At 43.7% G+C, this 19,654-nt stretch overlaps 1 protein-coding gene across 2 annotated transcripts in view; it reads left to right on the top strand.

The window, feature by feature from the left end:
* MTUS2 (microtubule associated scaffold protein 2) overlaps nucleotides 1-19,654 on the top strand; it is a 388,875-nt gene that overhangs the window by 146,715 nt on the left and 222,506 nt on the right. The window contains exon 6 of one of the 2 annotated variants that reach the window (XM_070800225.1): nucleotides 6,461-6,655. In XM_070800225.1, the coding sequence (XP_070656326.1) occupies nucleotides 6,461-6,655 (195 nt within the window). Of the gene's footprint in view, nucleotides 1-6,457; nucleotides 6,656-19,654 lie in introns of both variants that reach the window. The other variant, XM_070800223.1, reaches the window with a different exon arrangement.

Raw genomic sequence — 19,654 nt, 5'->3', positions numbered from 1 at the left:
AATTGTTGAAATAGCTGCCTCAGTAAGTAGCTCTTTTCTCTCTCTTGTCCTAGGTTTAAATATGTAAATTGCTTAAGAGAAAGAAGTCAATAAATGTTAGCTCTTATTATGAACTGTACTTCTTCAAATTGAATGACTCTGACTTTAAGGCATCTTTGGTAAGAAAGGGACAAACTGCCTGCGTTCTGTCCACCACCGCGACCTGGCAAGTCTCCTTTTCCATGTAAGTCTAGTCACCAGCACCTCGTAGGGTGCTATTCAGTAGTGTGAGATGGCTGTTTCCTCAGGCTTGCAGAAGAATTCTGAGAACTGTGCTGTTAAACGCATTCCGTAGAGATGCTGTATCATCATAATCTCCTGAGTCTTTTCTGTAGCCAAGAACGCAAGGGCTTTGATTTTTTTCCTCTGTTTTGCAGTGTGACAGCCGGTTATCAGAAAGCAGATGATTCAAGGGCATTTGCTCATAAAAATATTGTTCCTTTCAGTGAGCTTTGAGATGCTGATGGTTTCCCCAAGAATCACGGATATAAATAGAATCTAAGGCTTTCTCCATCCACACGTATACCCACAGCAGTTTAAAAGTGTTGGTAGGTTTAGAGTCATTTACAAATAATTGACTGACTCTGCCATTTCTGTAAGGTGTCCCCATACAAGGTCGCCTGTATTTGATATCTCTGTTTAAACAACTTCTAAATGTATGCCGATCTGTCCATCAAAAGTATGGCATTTGTAGAATTTATATTACTTGTCCCTTCCTCCAATGTCCTTCTGTTTGCAGCACTCTCTCAAGCCTGCACCCAACCCTCCGCTTTCCAATTCCCATTTCTTACCCAAAGCCTTTGAGAAATTTATACACTCACCAATTATGTATAGAGAGGTCAGCGCTCCCCGCTGCTGCTGCTAAGTCGCTTCATTCGTGTCCGACTCTGTGCGACCCCATAGACGGCAGCCCACCAGGCTCCCCCATCCCTGGGATCCTCCAGGCAAGAACACTTGAGCCCTAGTGGTGATTTAATTCTACGGTGGAAAATACATCACTGGATGTTTGTGAATCTCTGGATTAAATCCAGCCACTTCAGGTGAGGCAGCAAGATCTAAACAGAAATGAGGATGTAGATACTCAGATCCTAGTTAGACTCTGATAATGCAAAAATGAATGGCCCTGGTGGCTCAGACGGTAAAGTGTCTGCCTGCAATGCAGGAGACCTGGGTTCTATTCCTGGGTCGGGAAGATCCCCTGGAGAAGGAAATGGCAATCCACTCCAGCACTCTTGCCTGGAAAATCCCATGGACGGAGGAGCCTGATAGTGCAAAAATGCTTGGTCTCAGTGTTTTAGAGTACTATAAGAAAGTAAAACTCAAGATTTGGACCTCAATTAAAGACATACTGCATATGTAGGTTTATTTGGTTTTGCAGATTACTTATTGCTCAGTTAGCAGTATTCTGTCTTTACCTTTAGATCCATCCCTTTGCAGCTCTAAAAACATGAACCAAACCAAACCAAAATAAAACAACTTTCACTAGTTCCCTTTCTAGCCTGGGTATTAAATAATGCCAATGACCTGGATTGTGAACAGACACACCTGTCATGAGGTGAGCATTAAACTTAAAAATAATTTCAGGCATTGCTTTAGATTTTCCTGAAGTCTCACCAAAGGGTTTTATTGTCATCTCTTTGCTTCATCACTGGACATGTATTTCTGACAGTGACCTGGGTCTCATCTTGGCCCAGAAGCCGTTTCTTAATTTTGATCTTGTTTATCATTTAGAGATGCTTTGAATTTTCAGTGTGTTGTAACTTCTTAATGTTTAACCATTACTTTATGTTCACATCTTTAGCTTGTCTCTCCACTGTTCTTTTTTTTTTACCAGAATAGTAAGTAGCTGGGTAGCATCTTCATCTCTCTGCCTGGAAATCTCCTTAGCCAGAGTCCTGAATTTTTTAGATACAATTTCTACATTCCATGCCACAGCAGGTAACATTGTTGCTAAACTTTCAGCCACCCTTAACAAGGACTCACTTTCCATCAGTTCCCTCACTTTGAACCCTCACCAACAGCTTCCTCAAAGGCCTTCCTGGGAGTGCGGCTGTCTTAACCACTGGAGCACCAGGGAAGCCCCAGGATATACATTTTTAGATGCAGTTTCGTTTCTGTCATTATAATGGGTAGATGGTTTTATCCTCATTTTTCTTTTTTCCTTTATAATTTATGTATTTATCTTTGGTTGCTCTGGTTCTTCCTTGCTGTGCGAGCAGACTTTTCTCTAGTTGCGGTGAACAGGGGATACGCTCTAGTTGCTGCGTCCGGGCTTCTCACTGCAGTGGCTTCTCTTGTTGCAGAGCATGGGCTCTAGCCTCAGGGGCTTCAGTGGTTGTAGCTCATGGGCTCTAGAGCTCTGGCTTAGTAGTTGTGGCTCACAGACTTAGCTGTTTTGTGGCACATGGGATCTTCCTGGACCAGGGAGCAATCCCTATGCTGAATTAGCAAGTGGATTCTTACCCACTACACCATCAGGGAAGTCCTGTCCTCATGTTTTATCTGAGGAAACCGATTCAGAGAGTTTGAGTCTGTCCTGAGATTATACACTTGATGTTACCATCAAACCCAGATCTTTAGTACAATCCTGAAACCTGCCACTTCCTTTCTTTCTTTAATTGTGTCTTTCTCGTCTCCTGTGGGATGGTTGCAGGTTTAACATTAAAAGCTTTTGCTTATTATTTCCCAAGGTGGAGGAAAAAGCAGTTGCTGTTTATTCTTATTTGAGAGTAAAGTGAGAGAGGATTTCTTTCTTAGCTACTTAAACAAAGTGAACCACCTCTCTACAAAATATCTGTGAAAGAAAAAAACCTGTTTTTAAAAGCAACTGGAAAGAACTATAATAAAAGTTTTTAAAAAAGGATAGTTTGGTTCATATAATGTGTTGTTCTATGTGTATAAATATACCAGAAAAAAACCCACTTCAGAAGCAAAATTAGGAGAAAATGGGCCTTGGATAAACACCCTGGGTCATTCCACTTGAAGATTTTGCCTTTCTTCCACTCTTTGCTTCCCGTTGCACTCGGTCTGGCCTCTGTTTGGGCCTGTTTGACCCCTTATTCTAGACCATGGTTGTTTATCAACAAATGTCTCTACTCCAGTAGGTTGTAAGCCCCTCTTGGGGACCCCTGCTTTGTTTCTGAGTCTCCCATGGTGCCTTCTAAAGTGCCTTGGCCATGGTGGTGCCTGTCAACGCATGTTGAATTGGATGGATATCCATTTACATTCTTAAAGTTTTTTTTACTACCTGGGATGTCAGAGACCTGGGACAACAATGGATGGACCGTTCTCAATATAGTATTGAGCCATAAAGCACTATAATCTCATTCTAGTTGATTGAGATATTTCTAGCGTTCCAAAGTCGTATTTGAAGGAGAATCAATACAAAAGGGGAAAAGGTAAGAACAAATAACAACTTTTCATTTTTCCTCTAAATGTGAAGATTTGCGTTCTTCAAAGGATTCATCTTTCAAAAGAAAACCAGGATTACTTTGAAACAGTGACACGTCTTTTTAGCACTTAATAGCAGCAAAATCTCTTTTGTCGTTCACACAGGAGTTTGTATCTTTGGCGGGGGCGGGGGGGGCGGCAAAATCTTGACAGAATGTAGAGCCTTCATGAAAATAAAAGACGTAAGCACACATAAGCTCCTTTGCATGGGATTTGAATATTTGATTCTAGAGGTCTTTTTGTAAGTGTTTAAATTAATTTTTGGAATTATTTAATTTCCCCATTATGGTCATATTCATTTGGAAGAGACTTTGATCTGCCATACAGAGCATCTCTTCCATCTGCCTGTTAGAAGAGGTTTTTGTGGAGAACTCACAATGACAGACCAAGTGCTCCATCTGCCATGGCCCTTTGAAAGTGAAGATGCTGATAGAATTTGTGACATTCATTGCTGCAGCTCAGTGTAAGCCTGTTACTGAACACAAGAATTATTTATTCTTTAAAAAGCTTCTGTTTTAATATAACAACTCCATTGATATATAATTCATAGGCTAGATAGGAGTCACCCTTTTAAAGGATGCAGTTCAGTGGTTTTTAGTCTATTCACAGAATTGGGCAACCACAACCACCATCAATTTTAGAGCATTTTTATAGAAACCCTGTGCCTGTTATCAAACCCTCCCCTTTTCCCCAAACTCCAGCCCCTGGCAACCATTAACCTACTTCCTGTCTCTATAGATTTGCCTCCTGTGGACATTGCATATAATTGAATCATGCAACATGCAGCCTTTTCTGTCTGGCTTCTTCCATTGGTTGTAATGCAGCGGTCCCCAACCTTTTTGGCAGCAGGGATGGAATTCATGGAAGACAGTTTTTCTATGAACTGGGGGGTGGTGGGGGGATGGTTTTGGGATAATTCAGGTGTGTTACATTTCTTGTGCAACTTTATTTCTATTATTATATTATTATGATGTGAGCTCCACTTCAGGTCATCAAGAATTAGATTCCGGAGGTTGGGGCCTCCTGCCTTAGTGTTTTCACGATTCATCCATATTGTAGCCATATCAGGGCCTTGGTCCGTTTTATGGCTGAGAAATGCTGCGTGTGTTGGCCTTCCCCAGTTAATGACCTTTGTGTTGCTTCCACTTTTTGTCCCTTATGATTTATGCAAATGCTCTCTCTCTCCCCGCTCCTCTCCTCTACCCTCAGTCTTTTTTCCCTTTGTTATTTTTTCCTGGAGGTTCTTGTGCTCTGCTTGTATCGATACGTTTCTTCCAGAAAGCTTCAAACCAACATCCTCTGGGGTGGGACCTCCCTATGGCAGTGGTTGCTTTATGGGATGCCAGGACCCTGGGTGGGTTTGAGTTAAGCTCTTTGGTGTCCACAGAGATGCCATGGGTGTTCTTTTTGATGACCCTGAGGATTGGGCTTCCCTGGTGGTTTGGCTCTGAAGATTCCACCTGCAGTGCAGGAGACTTGGGTTTAATCTCTGGGTCAGGAAGATCCCCTGGAAGAGGGCACAGCAACCCACTCCAGTATTCTTGCCTGGAGAATCCTATGGACAGAGAAGCCTGGCGGGCTACAGTCCATGGGTTACAGAGTCAATACAACTGAGCAACTAAGCAACCACCAGCACCTGGGGATCAGGATTTCTGTGTGATGGACACATAGGTGGCGCAGGTACTGCTGAGCCGTCTGCTCTTAGGAGTACAGACCACTTGGCCTTGTTTCTTCTTTTTCACCCGAATGGCTGCTTTTTCATGAATGACTACCCAGTGGGCCCCTATATGACAAGGTAGCCTTTCCCCTGAGCCAAGCATCAATCCCAACTCCTTTCCAAGACATGCACATAGGTCCTGGCAAAGATACGTGACCCAAGGTCACTCTCAGAAGGGCCCCAGTCCAATCCCATAGTCCTGTTCCTAAAAGCAGAAGTCAGGAAACCACAGTTGTACAGACCTCACTTGCGCTGGGCACAGGCATGACCCCAGCCTCCCCCTCAGGGGAGCTGTTGCCAGAGGAAGGGGCTCCATAGGCCAGCCTAGAGTCTGTTGGTTCTCTCTGTATTTCCACACCTTGTTGTTGTCAGTCATGTGTCCAACTCTTTGTGACCCAATGGACTGCAGCGCACCAGGCTTTCCTGTTCTTCACCTTTTCCTGGAGTTTTCTTAAACTCATGTCCAAGATGCTTTCTATTTATAGACTGTTCACTGAAATTTTTACACCTTGAATTTTCTTTTCTTTTTTTAAACGAATGGTCCATTTCTTAAATTAATAGGCAACCCAATTGAGCTTTCAATCGATAATGAAGAGTTAATTGTAGCATAAGAACACTGATGAAGGGTCTGAACACAGTAAATATGGCTGCAGTGAAAGTTAAGTGGCTTGACTAGGAATATTATACAAAACAGCAGGCTGCTTGGCCCTTTCCCCCTTTAAGTGTCATTCAAGAGCATTTGTGTGTTGATAATGTTCTGGTCCTACCTGGTGTTGAGAGACTTCTCCTAGTATTGGGATGATCCTTGCAGTGGCTAGGTGTGGAGCTTGGCTGAAACACAGAAGGTGCTTAAATCATGGATTTATAATAATGCTTTATTATTTCAACATTAGCCGGCTTTGCATATAACTGGGAACTAATTTTGAAGTTTTGAATGCATTCTCAGTCACTAAGTTGTGTCCAACTCTTTTGTGACCCCATGGACTATAGCCCACCAGGCTCCTCTGTCCATGGGATTCTCCAGGCAAGAATACTGGAGTAGGTTGCCATGTCCTTCTCCAGGGGCTCTTCCCCACCCAGGGATGGAAGACCTAGCATAGCCCAAAATAAATAAATAAATTTTTTAAAAAGAGTAAATTTTTGGTTTGTTTATGCTGGAGCTGGGTTAGTATTCACAATTTGTGCATTCTCTATCTTGCTGTCAACTGAGGTGTTTTTTTTTTTTTTTTTTCTGGTTTGGGTTCATTTTAGCAGATTTAAAGAAAACTTCCAGTTCAAATGCTGCAAAATCCAACCTACCCAAATCTGGACTTCGTCCTCCTGGCTACTCGCGTCTCCCCGCAGCCAAGCTGGCGGCCTTTGGCTTTGTCCGGAGCTCCAGTGTGTCCTCAGTGTCCAGCACCCAGTCGGCGGACAGCACCCAGCCCGAGCCCAGCCGGCTGGCCAACCGTAAGTGGAGTGGAGGGGTGGGTGGGCGACGCTGCCGTTCCCAGACAGGCCTGACCAGCAGAGAGCGAATCAGCACATGTACCCAGGGTTGCAATTTCTGTGTGCATAAAGTAAGAATTTGGGTTGACTACCTTACTCTACCATGCTTGGGACTTTAAAAATAATCTACTGTGGGGGAAAAAAAGCCTGTTTGGCACTACCATTTTCTAAGTTATATGGGGAGTAAATGTGCCTGAAAAGGACTTCTAAATTACTCTTAAATCTAGAAAGTGACTTATTGCTTTCTAGTGGCTGATTGCAGGAGCCCTTTGCCTCGTGCATTCAAGGTAAGAAGCCACAGAAAAATCCAAAAATTATTACTCTGTTGTGCTATCGTGAAGCATATTAGATGTGAAATATTAGTGGAAAGAATCATCTTAGTCACTTGTGATTATCCATTATGCCTTCCTGTTGGTGGAGCACTCAGTTTCTAAAAGTCAACTCAAGGATGCTAGAAGCAGGGAAGCCCAGCTAAGCTTCTTCTAAGTCTGTGCCAAGGAAGGTCCCCGTGAGCTGAGATGGTCCTGACACTGGTGTTGTAAGCTGAATTTGAAAGTATGAAGTCATAGCCTTCAAGCAGGTCCCAGCAGCCCCTGTCCCTAAAGAAGACTTGGAGGATGCCCTGTTCACCCGAGCCATCAAGGCTCAAGCAGCTTTTTAGCCTCATCGACTGGATCTGAAGCTGTGACACCTCAGATGTCAAGTAGTAATGATTTGCATACTACTTAGCAGCTTTCCTACGGAGAGCTGTTTGAAGGATTATATGAGTTGAATCAAGTTGGAACACGAGATAGTGAGGGAGAGAGAGAGAGGAGGAAGAGAGATTAAGAATGAGATTGATTTTGTATTATTTGTTCAGTTTCCTTTCTCTAAGCTTGTTTTTTTCCCCTGTTCTTTCTTGGGTGGAGCATTTGTATACTTGTTCTAAATTTTGGCCTGCCTGATTATTCCTAAAAGTAATGGGTTATATTTTCCTTCCTCTTAATGTGTTTGTAAGCATTTCTGAGAGGTTCTTTGCTCACTTGGTTCCCTGAAGGTGACCTGCTTTCACCTGGGAATCATTTTAGGAATCCCACTGGGATCGGGGGTTGCATCACGGTATGGTACATGTCTCAAAATCTTAACACAAATATACTAGAGAACTGTTTGTAAATGTGTGAGTCTTATTTCTAGGGGGGTGTGTGTGTGCACGCGTGTGCATATTAACAGTCCAAAGGTTTTGAAATAGAGGAGCAATGATCTGCCATCATTTTTAATAGAGATTCCCAGGGGCATATTTTTCTCTTAGATGGAGCATGAATGATTAAAAAAAAAAATCTCATATGGTATGTCTCTTTCCAAAGAAGGAGTTAAGATTTTGACTTCTTAAAAAAAATTAACCTAAAGGTAAATTGAGCCCTGTCCCCACAGCAGGCGCTTTTTCAAAACGAGAGGTGACAGGTGTGAATGGAATAATTCCAGATGTGCTTAGGGCATTTCTTCTCACCTGTGCATCAAAGGATGCTGGCCAGGGACTCCCTGAACACCCAAGGAGACGAGAGCCGTTATGTGCCAGAGAAAATAACTCTTAGCTTACAAACTTCATTGTAAAAGCAGTATTTACTCTCTTCAGGACTGTTTTCTATTTCTAAAAAACAATGTGTTAGAAATGCTTTTTTAATTATTTGCTGCCTGCTGCTACTGCTAAGTCACTTCAGTTGTGTCCGACTCTGTGCGACCCCATAGATGGCAGCCCACCAGGCTCCCCTGTCCCTGGGATTCTCCAGGCAAGAACACTGGAGTGGGTTGCCATTTCCTTCTCCAATGCATGAAAGTGAAAAGTGAAAGTGAAGTCGCTCAGTGAGTGAAGTGAGTCCGACTCTTTGCGACCCCATGAACTGCAGCCCACCAGGCTCCTCCGTCCATGGGATTTTCCAGGCAAGAGTACTGGACTGGGGTGCCATCGCCTTCTCCGATTTGCTGCCTAACTGTATATAAATTTGACCTTGAGTAAATCACAGAAAAACTTCACACTTATTTATGTCTTAATACTGTTAGCTATTAATATTATGGTTCTGCTTGTTACTAGATCTAATGTCAGGAAAACTTTTGCTTCTGATGCTCTGATGACAAGGATTAAGTAAAATACAAAACTCTTGGGAGAGCTGAAAGTCCTTAGATTAACTCCTAGGAGCAAATGTTGCCAGTTTAGCTCATGAAAACAGCTAATATGATATCAGAGTTGGCTCCTTTTTGTTTCCTGTGTACCTTTCTTTAGGCATTATATTCACCTAGGGTTTGTTTTAGGAATATGGCTATAATAAGGGATTGCACAACAGGCAGGAGATCCCTCAAAATCTGAAACATGATTATAATGGGAAGCTGTTTGCAAATGTGCAGTTCATGATTTTAGATGCTCACATGCCTCTGAGTAGTCTTGACACTGTCCATGTGACTGTGAATGCTGTATATGGGGGACACTTAAGTGTTTTGTTATGAATCTCCTAGTGTCTCCTGGGCTACCTTGGCTTATTTGCAACTCTTCTGTGTGGGTTTTCTGTGTCCTGATGGGCAAGCAGTGATAACTGTAAAGGGGTGGCCTGGAAGCCCTGATTGTGGTCTCACATGGAGTCTGCCCTCTACCCGGGGCTCAGACTTAGCACCATTCATTCAGCCCCCCAGGGTAGAGGCTTCCCAAGGCAGGTGCCCTGATGTTTGTGTCTTCTGACCTGCTCCACAAAGTTTTGGCAGGTGGAGCCAACACAGGGAAATAAATCATCTGTTGGTCCTTAGAATCTGAGGGTATTTTACCATCCTGTCCACCCCTTCATTTTATAGCTGAGCAGACTGAGAATGACCTGGTCCCATCCTGGGACCATGTTCTTCTTCCTCTGGTTAGTTCTTAAAGCTGCCATATATGGTAAAGACACACCCATGATGTGGAGTCTTTTCTGTCTATTAGGGAAGCAAATCTTAGAGTCCAGTTGGCATGAGAGGGCCCTTAGACCCAGCCCACCTCTCCCTGCCCCGCCCCTTCCCACGTGTGTGTTCCGGGTGATGACTGGATTTGTGGAGGCCGCTATGGTGAGGCGGTGCTCCTTGTAGGTTCAGCCTGGCTCCCTGAAATCCCCTGCTAGTAACCTGGTCTCTCTGGATTAACACGCGACCTTTATCCTCAGTGTGCTACGGGAGACCCCCTCGCCCCTCCTCTATAGGTGCATCATGGGAAGGTGATGAGGTTGGCCAGTTTTGAACCACAGATAAAACTTAAAATTCCACTAGGTCGTGACCCACTGTTTTTTTTTTTTTTTTTTTAAAGATTGAAAGTGAATAGGAAGGAAATAATCTTCTAACTTAAATGTTAAATTTTACCTTAAAATCATAGTATTTCAGCAGGTCTGACCCAGTATGTTTCTCATCATTTTTTTAATAGCTATCAGAGAAAGGAAAAAGACTCTTCAGTATGCTTTAGGCAGTAGAAGCTTTGAGAAAAACAATGGCTGTGGAATTTAGTGTTAGTAGTAGCCCAGAGTATACAGGGTTGTCAAATTTATCAGCAGTTAGGTTTGTAGACTTGATTTTCCCAGTGGATAAGGAGGTGTTTTTTAAGAGAATAGCACTGATATATACACATTACTATGTGTTAAATAGATAGCTAGTGGGAAGCTGTTGTATAGCGTAGGGAGCTCAGCTTGGCGCTCTGTGATGGCCTAGAGGGGTGGGATGGGAGTGGGTGAGAGGAGGCTCAAGAGGGAGGGGATATACATACATTTATAGCTAATTCATGTTGTTGTACAACAGAAACCAACATGACATTATAAAGCACTTATCTTCCAATTAAAAATAAATTAAAAAAATAAAAATACCAGTTTAAAAAAGTTAAAACCTTTGGATGTGTGTGTATAGGGGGGACGGATGGGAAAACTTACAGTTTCATGAATTAATCATTAATGAAAATAGATCATATCACCCAAGGATAGGATAATTTATGTGAAGGTTCATCTCTCATTGTGGATTCTGAATAGCATCTAACCTATTGGTGCTCAAGAAATAGAAAATATCATGAAGAAGGTGACATTTGCAGCTGTCTTTTTCAATTTCTCCTCGTCTTGTTCTCTTCTGTGATAGCTCATGTTTTCTCTCTATGGCGAGCTGAGGCCAGAAATCCTGAAATAAAGAATTTGAAAAGAGAAAGCAGAAATCGGAAGGGTTTTCTATTGTTTTTGTCTCTGGTTCAGGGAAGTAGTAGAATGTTTGGGAAAGTAGGGGTAGAACTGGACGTGAACAGAGAAACTGAAATGGAGATAAATAATCATGACCAGTGGATATTTGTGCTCGCAGCCTTAAAACTGAGTTGGGGTGGAGGGTTCATTTCTCTTTTTCTTTTTTGGTGTGTATCTTTCTAGTTTATTCTCATATGCATATACACATTTCTTCTTTCACAACTTTGGAGTCATATGTACTCTTTGTAATCTTTTTTGCCCCCGTTTAATCCATTGAAAACATTTGTCTCAGCCATTAGGTTTTCTCATATAACATGCTTTTTAAAAATTGGATGATAATTGCTTTACAGTATTGTATTGGTTTCTGCTGTTCAGTTCAGTTCAGTTGTTCAGTCGTATCTCTTTGCGACCCCATGGACTGCAGCACACCAGGCCTCCCTGTCCATCACCAACTCCCAGAGTTCACTCAAACTCGTGTCCGTTGAGTCCGTGATACTGTCCAACCATCTCATCCTCTGTCTTCCCCTTCTCCTCCTGCCTTCAGCCTTTCCCAGCAACAGGGTCTTTTCAAATGAGTCAGCTCTTCGCATCAGGTGGCCAAAGTACTGGAGTGTCAGCTTCAGCTTCCAGGGAATATTCAGGGTTGATTTCTTTTAGGATGGACAGGTTGGATCTCCTTGCAGTCCAAGGGACTCTCAAGAGTCTTCTCCAACTGTGCAACATGAATGAGCTATACAAGTGTCCCCAGCGTCGTGAGCCTCCCTCCCAGCCACCCCCTCCCACCCCTCTAGGTCATCACAGAGCACCCGGCTGGGCTCGCTGTGCTATGCAGCAGCTTCCCACCTGTTTTACACATGCAAGTGTTTATATGGCAGTGCTGCTCTCTCATTTTAGCCCATGGAGGGTTCATTTCTGAGTAAGGTGATCTGGGAGTTTCTTGGAGGGGTTGTAAACTGGACAGTATTTGGAGAGTTGGAGATGGGCTTGATTTAGGAGATACTTTGGGAGGAACCGTTGGTACATCCAGAAAACCTCCTGAAGTGCAGGGGTTGTCATTTCCTTCCCCAGGGCATCTGCCCAGACCCAGGGACCAAACTTGTGTCTCCTGCATTGGCAAGCAAGTTCTTTACCACTGAGCCACCAGGGAAGCCTGACTGTGATCTGCTCATAGATAACAACTGAAAAAGTTAATTGGGCATTTGTAGTATAATTATATTCAGAGCTTCCCTGGTGGCTCAGACAGTAAAGCATCTGCCTACAATGGGAAAGACCCTGGTTTAATCCCTGGGTCGAGAAGATCTCCTGGAGAAGGAAATAGCAACCCACTCCAGTATTCTTGCCTGGAAAATCCCATGGACCGGGGAGCCTGGTAGGCTGCAGTCCATGGGGTTGCTAAGAGTCGGACACGACTGAGCGACTTCACTTTCACTTTTCACTTTCATGCATTGGAGAAGGAAATGGCAACCCACTCCAGTATTCTTGCCTGGAGAATCCCAGGGATAGAAGAGCCTAGTGGGCTGCCGTCTATGGGGTCCCACAGAGTCAGACACGACTGAAGTGACTTAGCAGAAGCAGCAGCAGTATAATTATATTCAGAGCTTCCCTGGTGGCTCAGACAGTAAAGCATCTGCCTACAATGGGAAAAACTCTGGTTTAATCCCTGGGTTGAGAAGATCTCCTAGAGAAGGAAATAGCAACCTACTCCAGTATTCTTGCCTGGAAAATCCCATGGACGGAGGAACCTGGTAGGCTACAGCCCATGGGGTCACAAAGAGCCAGACATGACTGAGCAACTTCAGTCTGTTCAGACCTATATCATCATGTGAACTGACATACCAGTCTCACAAATATCCAAGACCTTATATATCTCTGTGCATATAATTAGCCATGTTAAATGAATTGAACCGAAACCCAGCTGCTGAGGGTTTTCTTTTTTCTTTTGGCTGTACCATGTACAGCATGTGGGATCTTCGTTCCCCAAGCAGGGACTGAACCTGTGCTCCCTGCATTGGGAACTGAGAGTCTTAACCACTGGACTGGCAGGGACGTCCCTGAGGGTTTTCATGAGAGAATTTCAAAGTTTCCAAAATTAGTTATCAACATTTAGAGAGATTGGTTAGTCTCATTAAACTCTAAAGTTTTAGTTCTTATTTTAATACTTGAAATAAGTAAGTGTTCTTTTAATTATTGAATATAATTTGGGTTTTTGCAATAATGATCTGAAGTGAAAAATCAGTAGCCTTTTTGGAAGGTTAATCAATGAAGGTATGGGTTGGTGTGAAAGCATTTTGCAATGTTAAATCCAATGTTTATGATTACGAATGCTGCAAAGTATATTTACATACATGGCATGTTTGACTTTCTATATCTGACATGCCTTCTAAATAAGATCAGAATTGATGAGAAGCATTATTAATAATTCCTGCCGAGGCAGCCATCAACCTCACTCATGTTCCATTGGCAAAAAGGAAGTCATTCTTTATTCATGGGAAAAGGCGCTGAAAGGGACCTGTGAGCTTAAATTTCAGAGAAGCTATTGCCTCTTTGAGGTTGAGCCTTATTCATGTCCTTGTACATTCCCTTTCAAAACACTCGGGCAGTGATTCACGTCTACCCGGAGATGAGATTAGAGTGTAAATGTGTTTTGAAGGAAGCTGACCGTTTATGGTTGGAAGTAAAACAACTGAAACTGGTGGGAGGGAGTTCATATTTTCATTCATAGTGAAAATAATGTCTTACTGAACTGCCTGTTTTGGGTCCCTGTGTTGTTTTGTGAAGATCAGGTTGTCAGTTTTCTCTTCCCCAAACCCGCAATCTTTCAGTATCAGTTATAGGGAAGTGTGGAGCTCAGTCCTGGGGCTGCAGTGACCTGGACCCCCTGTGAAGTTGGAGTCCAGTGGGGAGGTGAGAGGATGCAAGTGCCTCCTGCAGGGAGCTGTTGGTGTGGCTGTGATTGGGCGGGGTGGTGGGGGGAGGTGCCTGAAGGAGGGAGCCCCAAATCCTCCCCACTAGGGGGTGAGGAAAGAACCCTGCCCTCAAGTCTCCCCCCAGCCTTCTCAGCCCTAAGGCATTATATCTTCAGATCAAATTATTTCACACTGCTTTTAGGTAATGAAAGTTTTCTAAATTTGCTGTGAAATAATCCAGCAAAGGAAAAAAAAAATCCTGGGATAGGGGACAGTATAGATGAGAAAAGACAGGCAAATGTCTGATAATCCTTGAAGCTGGATGATGGAGCTCTGAGGATTCAGGCCACTATTAACTTCACTTTTTTTTTTTATGTTTGAAAATTTTTCATTTTAATCTAACCTTCCATTGAAGAAGTTTAAACTCTCATCTTCTCTGTTTCAGCTTTCCTAAGAGCCAGTATAGCACAGTGGTGAAGAACGTGGTCTCTGGAGGCACCCCTTGGGTTTGCATTCTGCTTCTGCCACTTGCTGGTTCTGTGACTCTAGTCAAGCCACTTACTCTGTGCCTCTATTCCTCATTGTAAAATAATATTGGTTTAGTCGCTAAGTCATGTCTGACTCTTGTGACCCCATGGACTGGAGTCCACCAGGCTCCTCTGTCCATGGGATTTCCCAGGCAAGAATACTGGAGTGGGTTGCCATTTCCTCTTGCAGGGTACCTCCCGACCCAGGGATCAAACCCACGTTTCCTGTATCTCCTTCATTGCAGGCAGATTCTTTATCCACTGAGCCATCGGGGAAGCTAAAATAATATTACTACTAATAAATATGGTCAGAAGCCACCATAGGATTGATGGAATATTAAATGAAAGTAATGATTGCCAACAGGGCCTTGCATCATCATCACCATCATCATAATAATATCTCTATGACTGTTTCCATCCATTTGCCATGTGCAGAAAGTTCTGTGTTGAGAAAGATTTAGCTCAGGATGGAAAAACACCATGATGGATTAAGCGTGTTTGGCCTGGAGTAGGGATACTGGTATTGATAACACCTAAGTCAGGGAGATGACGTTCACTCCATTCACAGTTGTCATCAGCTCTGTCATGTATGGTGAATGCCTTTCTGAGTGTTAAAGTAAATTTATATCATTTCTAAAACAGTAAGGTGGCAGTTCTAGAAGTTAACCAGTTGATTCTCGTGGGAGTCACTTGCTTTTGGGCGATAAGCTTGGGGTTGTTTAATTGTCCAACGTGTGCTCAGTCGCTCGGTTGTGTCCAACTCTTTGACCCCATGATTGCAACTGGCCAGGCTCCACTGTCCATGGGATTCTCCAGGCAAGAATACTGGAGTGGGTTGCCATGCCCTCCTCCAGGGGATCTTCCCAACCCAGGGATTGAACCCAGGTCTTCCGCTTTGCAGACAGATTCTTTACGGTCTGAGCCACCAGGGAAACCCATAAGACAAAGGCTGGGAGAGTCAGGTTTTGATCTCTTTATCTAAAACCCTTTAGTTCAGTCGCTCAGTCGTGTCCAACTCTTTGCAACCCCATGGACTGCAGTACACCAGGCCTCCCTGTCCATCACCAACTCCCGGAGTTTACTCAAACTCATGTCCATCAAGCCCGTGATACCATCCAGCCATCTCATCCTCTGTTGTCCCCTTCTCGTCCTGCCCCCTATCCCTCCCCCATCTTTTCCAATGAGTCAACTCTTCACATGAGGTGGCCAAAGTATTGAAACTTCAGCTTCAGCATCAGTTCTTCCAGTAAATATTCAGAACTGATTTCCTTTAGGATTGACTGGCTGGATCTCCTTGCAGTCCAAGGGACTCTCAAGAGTCTTCTCTAACATCATAGTTCAAAATCTCCCTCATTTCACTCTCCTAAAACCCTTAGCATGTTATCATTTGAGAGAATACATTCAGTTTTGTTCACTTTATTTTTTTATTGTATTTTTTAATGTTTATTTTTAGTTGGAGGCTAATTGCTTTACAACGTTGCATTAGTTTCTGCCATACAACAACGTGAATTAGCAATATGTATACATATATCCCCTCCCTCTTGAGCCTCCCTCCCACCCCTCCCCGAGTCCCGCCCCTGTAGATTGTCATAGAGCACTGAGCTGAGCTCCCTGTGTTGAGTTCCCTTGAAACGAAATGTATTTATATGCAAGGTGACTAATACATAGCACATTAATCTACGTTGATGGCTTTTAAAACCTCTGCTCAAAATAGAAACTAGTGTTGGATCTGACTTTTGTTCCTGTGCCTGTAATGTCTGCGGGGAAAAAATGGGAACATTTGATCTTGCAGTGTTTGAAGGGCTCACACCGTTTCTCATTTTGCTGGAGTCTAATTTCCATTGTACTAGGATTTTACTTTGTCGGATAGCTCAACCCGATGTGGGTGGGAGGGAAAGAACAGTGAGAAAAAAACCAAAGTGAGCTCCTGATTTGCTCTGGAAATGAGGAAGTGAGACACGTGCCTCTGATAGATTTCAATACTTATTTCCCTGGAACCTGTAATTATGTAATTTAAAGCCTTCTTTGTAAGGAAAAAATAGAACCATTTTCACTGAATCCTGCTGTTAATTTTCCCAGTGATTCCCACACGTGCACTTCTTTCTTTTTTCTCCCGTTTTGCTTCCTTCATACACACACATTAGAATGAGGTGCTTCTGGGCGTTACTTGGCATTGCTTATAAGTGACAATATTTTCTTTAGTGCTCAAGTAACACCTAGTTTATTCGTTTTGCATCAGATACGTGAGCAAAACTTTTAGAAATCACATTGCTTTTCAAAAGGTTTATAGGTGCTGTATTCTTACGCTGTTCTAGCACATTCAAGATACTTAATGAAGAAAGAATACCTTGAACTATGAACTAAGATAAGAAATATGCCACACTTGCTACATAATATGTAATAAAATTAGCCTTTATGGTAATAGGATAATCATTGGGAAAGTCAGTTAACCTCACTGAACTCAGATTTTTATTACAAAGGTGGGAAGGGATTGAATTAATTGAATTGACCACTTCAAGCTCTTAAGAGCTGGCATCTTGCAGCTGAATTCTATAAAGGTATGGAATCATTTATGGCTCTTAAGTGGTGGATAATCAGAACTGTATTAGTTGAGAAGCATAAATATGATAATGTAAGTTAGTTTAGAGAAGAGAGTAGAGGGTGAGAGATCTTAGTTCTGTCAAAATTAGGGATCCGTCCCTTCCTGGCCTTACCTTATTTTGTTAGTTTTCTCTTGTTATATGAGATGGACGTTTCAGGACAGTAACAGAGAACAGCTGAAAGGTTTTAATGCCCTGAATTTTTGCTATAAATTACAGAGCTGAGATTCTTGGAAGTCAGCTTCTTGGTCCTGCCCTCTGCCTCATGCTGGGCATCAGGAAGTGATGACTTCCAGACTCATAGTGACTTCTCCCGGGACCTCTGCTGATAGCGTGTGTGTCCTTGTATCCTGTAACAGACACAGACTGTCATCTGTAAAGGTTCGTAGAGATCCTAACAGTGTCTTCCTTAAGGCAGCAGATGGGGTCACAGATCGATACTTCCTTTTGCTTTCCATAAAAAAGAAAATCAATTAATGGTGATGTCAGAGGGTTCTTGGACTCCCCTAACAGGCAGCAACTGAGCGGCGAGGGCTGGTGGGAGCCTGAAGTAGGCATCAGCAGTGGGCACAGAGAGAAAAGGCCAAATGAGAAAGAGACAGAACCGAGAGGGCAGGAGCGCCTGAGAGGGTGGGCGTGACAACAAGGGAGAGGGGCCTCTTGCAGAACTAGGGGTTCAGGAGGAGGAGTGGGTGTATGGGCCTCTGGGTCTGTTGAGTTCCCAGGAAAGCATTCCTATAAATACATCGGGCAGTATTACAGAAATGCTGGAATGAAATGAAGGAGTAGTCGTGGACAATAGGTGATGATGTTTGGTGCCATGACCGTCAGCACTGAGGGCTGTGAGTAGGCTGGGATGGAAGAGACGTGGGGACAGATTCTGGAGGGCATGGTTAGCTAGAGGGGGACAGGGCAGGCACAGCCGAGAAGGCATGGTCATCCAGGGAGTGGAGCCTCTGAAAAGCACAGCCTTGCTAAGGTGGGTTGTTGTTCAGTAGCTAAGTCCTGTCTAACTCTGCAATCCCATGGACTGCAGCATGCCAGACTTCCCTGTCTTTCATTATCTCCTGGAGTTTGCTCAAGCTTATGCCCATTGAGTCAGTGATACCATCCAGCCATCTCGTCCTCTGTCCTCCCCTTCTCCTCCCGCCCTCAGTCTTTCCCAGCATCAGTGTCTTTTCCAATGAGTCAACTCTTTGTATCAGGTGGCCAAAGTATTAGAGCTTCAGCTTCAGTGTTAGTCCTTCGAGTGAATATTCAAGGTTGATTTTCTTTAGGATTCATTGGTTTGATCTCCTTGCTGTCCAAGGGACTCTCTAGAGTCTTCTCCAGTAGTACAGTTCGAAAGCATCAATTCTTTGGCACTCAGCCTTCTTTATGGTCGAACTCTCACATCTGTACACGACTGCTGGAAAAACCATAACTTTAACTAGTTGGACCTTTGTCAGCAAAGTCATGTCTCTGCTTTTTAGTATGCTGTTTAGGTTTGTCATAGCTTTTCTTCCAAGGAGCAAGTGCCTTTTAATTTCATGGCTGCAGTCACTGTCCATAGTGATTTTGGAGATGAGAAAATAAAATCTGCCACTGTTTGCATTTTTCCCCATCTGTTCCATGAAGTGATGGTTTACTTCTTCCAGTAAGTTCCAGAAAATTCCCTCACTTCCATTTCCACACTAGAGCATGTCTTCTCCATGCCCATGATATTTTCTCTAATTTGAGTGATTTGTTCTTTATTGTAAAACATTTTTAATTGGAGTATAGTCGATTTACAAAGTTGTCTTAGTTTTAGGAATGTGTGCATGCTAAGTCACTTCAGGCATGTCCAACTTTGTGTGACCCCCATGGACTGTAGCTCCCCAGGCTCCTCTGTCCATGGGATTCTCCAGGCAAGAATACTGGAGTGGGTTGCCATGCCCTCCTCCAGGGGATCTTCCTGACCCAGGAATTGAACCTGTGTCTCCAATATCTCCTGCATTGGCAGGCAGGTTCTTTACACAAATGCCACCTGGGAAGCCTATTTTGGACGTGTGTGTACAAATATGACCTTACTACAACTTGGCCCAGAGCCACAATGAAACCTCCCCACCCGCATCTCTTGCTCTTGCCACAAATAAACGTGACAAGAAACGGCCACCCCAGACTCCTCCACCATGGCTGCTGTCGCAGATATCTAAGGCTGGAATCTTTTCCCAGCACTCTTTCTTAGAAACCGCGTACGGCAATGAGGTGACAGGCAGACCACCTCAGCTGTCAGCTGCCAACACCCATTTACTCAGACCCCTGTGATTAGAAAATGAAAAATGCCAAAGCATCTTGGGCGCTGTCAGCCCTGAGGTTTGCCTCTAAAGTCGGTGCCCACGCAGTAGACTTCTGTGGCCACCAGCGAGATTTGCTAATGAAGGCAAATGAGGCTGCCTGGACCTGTCACAGTGGTTTCACTGAGCAGATACACTAATTAAGCCGGGGGTCAGGGAGCAGGTGTTGTTTCAAGCAGGTGCCGTTAGTTTGTGTGCAGCAGTGACTCTGCCAGTGCACACGAAGCAGTCCAGTTCTTTCTGGTTTTTATTGCAACTGCGGAGTAAGTGTACTCATTGCCTGGTGACTGGTTCCTTGTCCAGAAAGGGTCAGTTTCCTCTAGCCGGACCTTTATGTGCCTTGGGTGTCTCTGTGCACTGCACTCGCTTCCTTCTTCTCATGTCCCTAGTTGTCTGTTCCTTCCAGCCAG

This window comes from Bos indicus, chromosome 12 (genome assembly GCF_029378745.1).
Source record: "Bos indicus isolate NIAB-ARS_2022 breed Sahiwal x Tharparkar chromosome 12, NIAB-ARS_B.indTharparkar_mat_pri_1.0, whole genome shotgun sequence".
Classification (NCBI taxonomy): Eukaryota; Metazoa; Chordata; class Mammalia; order Artiodactyla; family Bovidae; genus Bos; species Bos indicus.
This window is presented reverse-complemented; position numbering and strand designations above follow the sequence as displayed.